Below are 11,270 nucleotides of genomic sequence, written 5' to 3' on the forward strand. Positions count from 1 at the left end.
AAATACTTAAAGTACTTTAAATACTTTAAATACTTAAAAAGCTTTAAATAATTATAATACTTAAAATACTGAAAAAACTTAAAATACTTAATATATTTAAAATACTCAAAATACTTGAAATACTTAAAATACTTAAAATACTTTAAGCTTTTTAATATATAAAATACTTTAAATACTTTAAATACTTTAAAAACTTCAAATACTTTAAATACTTTGAATACTTTAAATACTTTCGATACTTAAAATAATTAAAATACTTTAAATACTTGAAATACTTAAAATACTTAAAATACTTAAAATACTTAAAATACTTAAAATACTTAAAATACTTAAAATACTTAAAATACTTAAAATACTTAAAATACTTAAAATACTTAAAATACTTAAAATACTTAAAATACTTAAAAAACTTAAAATACTTAAAAATTTTAAAATACTTAAAATACTTAAAATACTTAAAATACTTAAAATATTTAAAATATTTAAAATACTTAAAATACTTAAAATACTTAAAATACTTAAAATACTTAAAATACTTAAAATACTTAAAATACTTAAAATACAAAAAATACTTGAAATACTTAAAATACTTAAAAAACTTAAAATACTTGAAATACTTAAAATACTTAAAATACTTAAAATACTTAAAATACTTAAAATACTTAAAATACTTGAAATACTTTAAATACTTTAAATACTTTAAATACTTAAAATACTTAAAATTCTTAATATACTTAAAATACTTAAAATACTTGAAATACTTGAAATACTTGAAATACTTAAAATACTTAAAATACTTAAAATACCTGAAATACTTAAAATACTTAAAATACTGAAAATACTTAAAATTATTTAAATTCTTTAAATACTTTAAATATGTTAAAAACTTAAAATACTTAAAATATTTCAAGTTCTTGAAATATTAAAATACCTATAAAAATTAATTGCTTAAAATTATTTAAAAGCTTAACAAACTTTAAACACTTCAATTATTTCAAATACTTGAAATACTTGAAAACTTTAAAAACATTTAATATTAAAATACCTGAACAAATGAATATACTTAAAAAATAAATATTTCAAATACTTAAATTATTTTTAATACTTACAATATTAAAATACCTGGAAAAAATTAAATGCTTAAAATTATTTCAACACTCAACAAACTCTAAACACTTGAAATATTTAAAATACTTGAAATACTTAGATACTTTTAAAAGTCACAATATTAACATACCTGTTAAAATAAAAATTCCTAAATTCATTAGCATACTTAACATACCTAAAAATAATAATATTTCAAAAACTTAAAAGTCTTTACAAAATTAAAGTACCTAAGAAAATTGAAATGCTGAAAATTATTAAAATACGTTATTAACTTCAAATACTTTAAATATGTTAAATTCACTGTACTTTAAAATAATATGCTTACAATATTAAAATCATTAAAATTATTAACATACTTTATCTATGTCCCCATTTCTAGCTCAAAACAAAGCACCGAAATGTCACTCAGCGCATCCACGAGAACTGATAAAAAACGGGATTTTTTCGTTTCCAAAACCAAAACAAACCTCACTGTCTGTCACACGCGTAGAATGCTCCGGCAATTGACAGAAAACCGAGATCCCTACGAGTCCACGACCAAGAAACTGTCACACGCGGAGATAAAACACGGGAACTGTCTTATGGACCATGTTCCCTTGATTCGACAATCGAAACAAACCGGGAACTGTTCTGTCTCTTACCTTGTTACTCCTCCTGCCGCTCGGCCCTCCTTCTGCCGCCTGGTCCTCCTCCCGCGCTCGGTTCTCCTACTGCCACTCGGTCCTCCTCCTGCAGCTCGGTCCTCTTCCTGCTAGCCCTTGGCTCCGTTGCCATTTCCAACGGAACGGCCGCAGATCTTTTCCCGGTTCCGGTGGACAGCACCTCCAAATCCCGGGTCCGCAAATCACGGTCACTTTTACCGGCAAACACAACAGGACGCGACAAGTCACAACGCGATTGACTTCGTGGCAAATAAACACGCGGCTGAACTGGCAAGCGAAAAACAAACTTGACAGTTCGAACGAAACTGTTCTTGATTGATCAAGATCACTCATCATAAACATGGATACAAATTCATAAACCCATGAATGTTATGCACGAATTCATGCATTTTATTCATGAAAACATGTAAACTTTCATGAAATCATGAAAAACATGATTCATAAATTCGCGAATAAAATTTTACGACGTAAAATTTACGCATGCATAAATAATCGTAAAATCATGAATATTTTTCATGAATTCATGAAGTTTAGTCATGACTTCATGAAAATCAGTCATGAAATCATGAATAGTGATATGCATGATTTCATGAAGGAAAATTCATGAATATTCGTAAAATATTTTTGCCATGAATTAAATTCATAAATTCGTGCATTTTATGCACGATTTCATGAATAAAATTCATGAAATCATGAAAGGTATCACGAAATCATGCACAAAATTATTCACGAATTCATGAATCGAAATTCACGATTTCTCGCACACTTTTTTTTCCGTGTTCATCAATGACAAATGCATTCGATGTGGTGAAGAATATCACTAAGAACAACATGGAATCATCAGGTGAGTAGATTTGGCTGTTGCATATGGATCATTTCCGTTTTTTCACTAACTGCTGCACTTACAAAATGGTATGAAAATACCAAATTTTGGTATTACTTGTACAAATACCAGCGACCAAAATGTGCTCTTGGTTGCCATGAAATCATACCAAAATCATGTATCTGGAAGACCACAGGTATACCAAAATCTGATTTTCCAAGGGCGCGGGAATACCTAAAAATAAAACCATGGCAATACCAAGTTTTGGTATTCAAGCAATGTTGCAAAATCAAGAAGACCTCAACTTGGTATTGAAATGGTTTTATTTTGAGGTATTATTTTACCCTTGGAATAACATGGTTTAATATTGTTGTGCCCTTCCACATACAAGACTTTGGTATGATTTCATTGTATTTTGCCTTCTATTACTGGGCAACCAGGGCACATTTTGGTCCCTGTTATTTGCCCAAGTAATACCAAAATTTGGTATTCCCTTGTTATTTACCCCTGCTCGGGAGGGCGCGGAATTTGTAAGCTAGATATAACTATCGCCGGTTTGATATTGTTTTGGGATTACAGTTATTTTTTCCTAGCGTCTGCTAGATGTAAATTTACACATAATTATAGGTAAAATTAAACATTTTTTCTGACATAAAAGATGTACCATTTTTAAGATATAATTTAACCATGATATGTTTTACTTTTTTAGCATAGAACTTTTTAGAATTGATTTGATCTAATCTGTAATTTTTGCGATCAAAAACATCGTTCTCCGCGGAGACAAGCGCGACAAAAATATGGTGGAACTAGAGGGTGACGATTCTCGAGATTTTCAATTTCCCAGGAATCGAGAGTTGAATTTGGTCTTTCCTCCCCCAGTCACGTATGATGGCACTGGGCCACGTAGTCCCCTGGTCGGACGAGGTCAAGTACCTTGGCCTCGCGCTCGACCCGAAGCTTAAGTACGACAAGCACATCGACGCCGCGTTGCAGAAATGTGACAAGCTGACGAGGATGCTCTACCCGCTGGTGAGCCGAAGGTCAAGGCTGAGCAACGCCAACAAACTTCTGCTCTACAAGCTCATCTTCCGTCCGACGCTCACGTACGGATTCCCAGCCTGGCACAGCTGTGCTTCAACCCGCCGCAAAAAGCTGCAGACGCGCCAAAACAAGATCCTGAAAATGATGCTGGACTTGCCGTTTAATTTCCCGACGGACGAGCTCGAGGAGGCGGCCAACACGGAATCGCTGGAAACCTGGACCAGCAAACTGCTACAGCGGTTTTGGACGAGTTGCACGATGTCAGAGAATACTCTGATATCGAGTTTGGTGCCGTGATACTGTGATCTAGTTTTTAAGAAACCCTTTTCCTCCTCCTATCCCCCTTCTATCCCAGCAATAGTGACAGGTTTTTTGCGAGTTGTTTTCCTGTTTTCTGTTTCCTTTACAACCAACTTTATTTCCATCCATTGTGATAAATGCCTTATACACAGCTGAAAGGATCCCCCAAAACTCTGTACTGCACTTACAAAACTACAGTTAGTCGATAAACTAAAGAAATAAACTGAATTGAATTGAATTGAATTTGGTCATTTCCCGGGAATTCCCGGGACCCGGGAGTGTTTTTTACTATACCAATAGTGGCAATAATTTAAAAGGAAAAGCAATAAATTTGTTTTTTCTTAATGAAATTACTTACAATGTTTTCATACTTATTCTATGAAACGTTATTTTAAGTATCCTTATTATTTGGAGGAACTATATGTACCTTTTGATTTTGTTTTCTGAATCTACAGATACAAGATCATTTCTTGAGCTTTTTGGGACTCAAAATTATAGTTTAACATGTTTACAAATAATATATAATTTCCCTGTATCGAGATTTTGAAATATGATAAATAACGACTTAAACAACTTTTTTCCTTTTAATGTCAATTATAAATATTCATTGAAGAAAAATTTACAGTTGTGTGTGTGCAACCAATCAAACGGGACCACGCGGTCGCTTCTTACAAATTGAGTTGTTTCCATGTATTTAAGTTAGTTTACATTCTATACATGCAAATAACTCGCATAGGCATTTGGATGGTGTTAGCTCTGCCGAGCTTCGGTGACCCATTTCTACGCAGGCTAGCCGTGCGCGAGGTACCTCAGCTTGAATCGACAAGCCCCGCCCTAAAGAACGTTTGCATCAATCGGATTCAAACGTTATTTAGAACTTCCGAGCCCTTGTCAAGTGGACAAAGACCCAGCACGTATATAGTTTTAGTGGTAACAGTGTTCTTAATTCCAGTCGTAGCTCACCAAGCCGTTATGGCTTAGTGTTTTGTATTTTTGCTTAACAATCCAAAGGACGGGGAATCGAACCCCGACTCGAGCAACTTCGATTTTTCGTTCATATTCAAAGCTTCAATTTATATTTCCTAAAACTTTCTCGTTGGGAGCAGATGGGAATCGAACCCAGGACCATTCGCTTAAAATGCGAACAACGTAACCATTCAGCTACGGCCGCTCCTTTATAGTAATGATTTGGCGTGGTTGTCTTGAATGATGTGTGTGTATGTCAGAATATATGAAAGAATTATTGTTTCATAAAAAGAACGAGCTCACCAGTTAGCTTCTCTACAAACGTCTTCGGGAGGCTTGTAACAACAGCGGACACCAGATTTGCTATGGAAAGCACGAGGCGAAATATGCCGGTTACCGCTTGGGCTGCTTCCACTTGCCTCCGTCGTCCTCCTTTTCCACTTCTAAGGGAACTTGCCACGTGAAACGGTGCCGGCGCAGTAATCCGTGCCCCACGGCTCCGATTCTCTTTAGCTCGCGAGATTTCTACCTTGACGGGGACCGTTCACGCTGTGACCGAGAACCGCCTCGCTCTCTGCGCTCGCCACCTTCCCAATTCGGGCCAGTTCCCGCATGCTTCCGGTTGTTGCCTATTTCCCTGTCGAACCCATCACCACCCTGCTCTTCCGGAAAGTTTCGACGGCCACCCTGGAACGAGCACACGTCCTTGATTGAACCGTCCTCCTCCAGCACCGCGATCCATCCAGGCCGGATGTTAGAAAATCGCTTCACTTCCCGACGACTTTAACACAAAATTCACTTTTACTCCAAGACGAATAATTCCAAAGTTGGGAAAAATGACGCAGAGCGGAAAAAAAGTTCAACCTCGCGCACCGGTTGCTGCGATCCCATTGAAGAAAAATTTACAGTTATCCGGAAAACCCGAATGATCACAAATGGCGGACATTAACTTTACAAAGATCGCGAGAGTTTTTTCCCCGAAAATATAATCCTAGAGTTTTTTTTTTGAAAAGGAACGAAAAAAGACAAAAGCTTAAAGGACCCTTAAAAAAAATCTCTAGAATTTAAAATTGTGGTTGACGTGAAACACAATATGACTTATTAAAATTACCTTTAAACAGCCAAATTAACTTAGGGTCTAAAAAACGGACTATGAGGATTGCTATGCTCGAGAAAAAGCTTGCCCCTTTAAAAAAAAAAATAAAAAAAAATATTTCAAAGAAATAAAATTTTATATCTGGGAAGAAACAGCTAAGTATACTTTAAGGTAAATTTGTGGACCACATTTTTTGGCTTCTTTCAGTTATAATTATTGGAATTTAAAATTTACACTTTCTGAATAAGAAGATTACAGAAGAACTTGAACATTGAACATTTGGCGATTGTTCACGATCCATACAAAAAACTTTTTTTTGTATGGACAACTGTCCACGAAGGGGGGGGGGGGCGGTAACAGATTCCCAAAAAAGTGTCCACGTGGTTTATGGATGGTCCCTATATTCAAATGGCGATAGCTCAGGAACCACAAATCATAGAAGGTCGGTCTTAGACTCAATTTTGAAGGAAATTGGACGTAGAATCCACTTCCGTGATCAAAATTTGGATTAAAATATTTTTCTACCTGTATTGCGCAATTGAAAACTTTAAATGGCCGTATCTCAAAACAGCCCTATTTATTTTTAAAATTTGACCTCACCATCGTATTCCCCCGTCCAATTTTACATAAGAATCACTTATCGACAGAAAGGAATATGTTTCGTTCCAGAGATATCGAATTTTAAAGTTTTAAGTATTTGAGATTACCTAAATTAGCTACACTCGCCGCATATGCTAGAAGCACTCGGGCGCGCTGATCAATAACTGCTACCTGTTTATTTATTGAAATAAGATTTCATCCCAATTAATCATTAGCAAATTAGGCAAAAATTGTGGGAAACTGCTGTATTAATCTTAAATTTAAAAAAAAATAGTATACGGTGAATTTATGTGCTAGCTCACAGAACAGAGCAAGAACGACACGCAATACAGGGCATAATGGAATTTCCGCTGAGCTAGCAGGAAATTGAAATTGTTCTTGTAAGTAACACTTTAAGTGACTTAAGAAAAAGTGTACGATACATTATCGTGTTAAAAATTATGAATTAACATGAATAAAACTCTCGTGAAGCATGATTAAGCAAGAGGATTTCTGGAAAGTTTAAAACTGAAAAATATAAGAAAATCACAAAGATTAATCGGATTAATTATCTGATTAAGATCAAATTAAGAAAAAAAAAGAACCGGAATCGGTCAAAAACTGGATTTTTGACGATTTTTTAAAGTTTGGGGTCGAAAAGGACCCCAGTACCTTATGTGTGATTATTTTTAATACCAAGGGAAGGTTAAGTGGTGTTGATTTCGACACCGTCCGAACAATTATCTCTTTTTGTCAATCATTTCGAAATCTTGGAAGACGATACAGCTGCTGTCCACATGTATCAGAAGTATATGGTTTTGTTTTTGAAATTAAATGTACCAGAATTGAAAAAAAAATCATCAATTATTCAGATGAAACTACCTCACAATATAAAAATCGATTTAATATGATCATGCTCAATCTTTCAAACCGTAAGGCAGATTTTGGGGTTCATTGCTGAATGGCACTATTTTACTACCGCACATTGCAAAAGCTCTAGAACCCATGAGAATTATTTCATCTACTACATCCAGCTCTACATTTGTTCTTGCTTCAAATAAAAGAAATAATTTGATAAAGTGGGAAGAAATGAGGAATTAGGAAAATATAAAAACAATAGAAAAATGTTATTTTTTTTAATTGTGTTGTAAAAGCGTTGTAGCATTTGCAAATAAATAATAAAAGTTCAAATTTTACCTAATATGGTTTAATGACACTGATATCAGGAAAAACAGTGCATTCAAAATTACCCAATAAATATTCCTTGAACAAAAAATAGATTGTTCAAGGTATTGATTATCTCAAAATCGTATAAAATTATAAAAATAATTCATCTTATAGAACACCAGGTAGTAATTATTGATCAGCACGACTTAATGCTTCTAGCATATGCGGCGAGTGTAGCTGATGTAGGTAATCTCAAATACTCAAAACTTTAAAATTCGATATCTCTGGAACGAAACATATTCCATTCTGGCGATAAGTGATTCTTAGTAAAATTGGACGGGGAATACGATGGTGAGGTCAAATCTAAAAAATAAATAGGGCTGTTTTGATATACGGCGATTCAAAGTTTTCATTTGCGCAATACAGGTAGGAAAACATATTTTAATCTAAATTTTGATCACGGAAATGGATTCTACGTCAAATTTCCTTCAAAATTGAGTCTAAGACCGACCCTCTAAGATTTGTGGTTCCTGAGTTATCGTCGTTTGAATATAGGGGTTTCGCTCAAAAATCGCCAAAAAGTCGATTTTTTGGGAGGGTACAAAAATGGAGGGGGTGGTCCGATTTGGATGAAATTCGGGATTTTTGCATGTTTTGATAGTCTCAACAGCTCTGCCAAATTTGAGCAGAATCGGAGATGATAATTTTCAAATGCTGTTCCGCTTCAGATGGAATGACCCATATTTGAGATCAAAAGTGTCAGAGATCGTGATGAAGATTACGGCCTAATGCAAACTAACACTAGAAATAATGTTTTTGACAGAATCGCATTAAACAAAATGGTCAAGCCTGTTAGAAACGATGTTAACATCGATACGGTTAGAGTAGAGGGAGACTAAGGTACGCACCTAATGACCATAATTAAAAATGACCATCGGTAATTAATCATCATAAAAATTAAGTATTAAAATGTCTGTTGCGTACCTTTGCCCCATGTGTATTTTGCTCCGTTCTACTCAAAAGTGAAACCGTCAATCATTTCCAAAGAAAAACGATCATTCCTCTAAAATGTTCTGTATTTAGTTCAATTTTACGAATTGATGCAACAAAATAAATCAGAATATTGTGAGCTATACCTCACTAAATTTTTTGAAGCATTGTTTTCATGGTTGACAATCATTGATTAATGATGATTTTCATAACTTTACAAGAAAGAGGTTACCAACCCACTAAGAATTTAGGCTCGAGCCTCGAGTCGATCTCAGTGGGAACACGTGCAGGAACTAGGTATTCTAATCAACTTGCAGAAGGAATTGTTTGAAAATATTGTAAACGAAGCAAACTTTATATCGTCTAACGAAAAAACATGGCAACGATGGAAGTTGTCACCTTAAGAATTCGTTTCATTCAGTGCTGAGACTCGCACAGATTTGTGCTCCCTGAGAAGTTTCTGTTGGGAGAAAAGTAAAAATAGCACCAGGCGAAATTTATTTATAGTTATTCTTGATATGCGGTATTGTGCACATTGCCCTCCTACGAACGAAAGCAAGAGAAACATATGAACGGATAATTCGTGTTTTCTACCTACTTTAACGTCTAAAAATATCTTCAAAATATCAAACTTAGAAATGTTAACACTCAGTTAATATTCACTTCAAGTGAAGTTAAAAAAGTTAGTCTTGCAATATCTTTGCTACCTTCAATATAAAATAAAAACTGGAATTTATTTTTGCATGATAATCGATTTTAAGTTCCTGAGAAATTAAAAGTAGAAAGATGACACATCGTGGGCCACAAAATTCACGGCGCAAGGCTGTGTTGCTCTGTGTGAGAAACATAAACATAGTCGCTGGGAATGTGTAACGCATTTGCTTTACTACTCTTTCATTTATATATATATATATATATATGTTAGTATCGAGCTTACAGCCATGATCTACTTTAGTATTTATAACTAAAAATCTCGAAAAAAGCATCATTGTGCTATAGTGAAGATTTTTCGTTATTTTTATAACGAAATCTGTCTAAATATATGCACGAAATGTGCCAGCACAGAGTAAGGTTGCTGAGAGGACCCACAAAATATCATGGTCATTATTTGTTTATAATGTTTTGACAATCAAATATTAACGATCAGTTGAAATCATTATCATCACGATTATTTGATTCAAAGCAATACACATTTTGGGAATATTATTTATTGCAAAATAAAAATTCAAAGCCTATTACTTCCAAAAAAGAATGCATAAGTTTGTTCATATAAACATGTTTTTAAAAAGATCACTCACCTTTTTTTGTTGTTTCTCCCATGCAGGATCCAGCAAACCTTCACGCTCCCACTCTTCTTCTTGCTCCATGTAATTCACTTCGTCGTATTGACCGGGGTAATCACCATTTTCCATCATTCTCGTTCCTTATATCTTTATGCTTTCGATTAGAACGAACCGACAATCGAAAACACCAGCAACACCTTTTATATTTCAATTCAATGAAAGAGAGAATTAAAAAAATAACGGTTATGTAAGACGAGAATGAATGAACTTCGCTTGAATTTTTAAAATCTATCTTTTTGTGAAAACTCATCAAAGTTTTGTAAAAACATTATGAAAAAGTAAACAAGCAAAACCGTTTGTACAGCATTCTTACTGAACAGTAATGTAATAAATACTTATTACGAAATTTTGAAAATTACGTGCCACTTGAACTAAATATCGTCAAACCACTCGCGTTGGTAGCAAACTCGAAACTGTGGTAAAATTGTCTGTTCGCGCATCGGCTATTTTCTTACCCTTGCTCGCGAAAAGCTGACTGCGCACTAGTCCCCCAAAATTTAGACGTTAACACAACATGAAGAAAATAGTATATGCAATGTTGGAATGACGAAAATTATTATATTTTTTAGCAGTATTCTCCATTCAATTTTAAACTACCCGAGCATGGGTAAATAACAAGTGAAATGTGTAATAATATCTTTTTCTGGTATCAATACCAAATTTTGGTATTCCCGAACCCTTTAAAATTTGTCTTAAGGATAATGCAAGAGCAAAATTTGGTATTATACCAATATAAGGTATTGTTTTGATATTGCAAAATTGCAGAATTTGACAATGGTCGGACACCACATTTTGATATTCTTTTGGTATTACAGTATTTTATCAAATTGATTTTAATTTTTTTTTTTATACCTATTAAGATTTTTTTTAAATCGTTGAAATTTCTCTAAGTTTGGATAACTAATTACTTTGGAAAACGAGTCAATCGACAGATTATTGAATTTTGGTGAATTTCAATCCAGTTTCATTTTAATAACACTTATTTTTCAATCTTTTTATTTTTCAGAAGCTTCAAAAAGCACAAGTCGTTCATCAATGACAAATGTTTCCGATGTGGTGAAGAATATCACTAAGACCATCTCCTCCGGGCGCGCGCGGTAGGGATTTGGAAGCTCTCCACCATCACTCTTCCCCACACCGGTCGTTCATAAACGCGCCCCTAAAATAGCAGCTCGACCCTGGGTGAACAGCGGGTG

The 11,270-nt window shown here is 34.3% G+C and overlaps 1 protein-coding gene across 1 annotated transcript in view; it reads right to left on the reverse strand.

The window, feature by feature from the left end:
- The window catches only part of LOC6053802 (alpha-actinin, sarcomeric), a 117,182-nt gene extending 106,659 nt beyond the window's left edge, over positions 1-10,523 (reverse strand). The window contains 2 exon segments of the mRNA XM_038263669.1: positions 10,030-10,211; positions 10,438-10,523. Of these exon segments, the coding sequence (XP_038119597.1) occupies positions 10,030-10,146 (117 nt within the window). The 5' untranslated portion in view covers positions 10,147-10,211; positions 10,438-10,523.
- Between the last annotated feature and the right edge of the window lie 747 nt (positions 10,524-11,270).

This window comes from Culex quinquefasciatus, chromosome 3, assembly GCF_015732765.1.
Source record: "Culex quinquefasciatus strain JHB chromosome 3, VPISU_Cqui_1.0_pri_paternal, whole genome shotgun sequence".
Taxonomy (NCBI): Eukaryota; Metazoa; Arthropoda; class Insecta; order Diptera; family Culicidae; genus Culex; species Culex quinquefasciatus.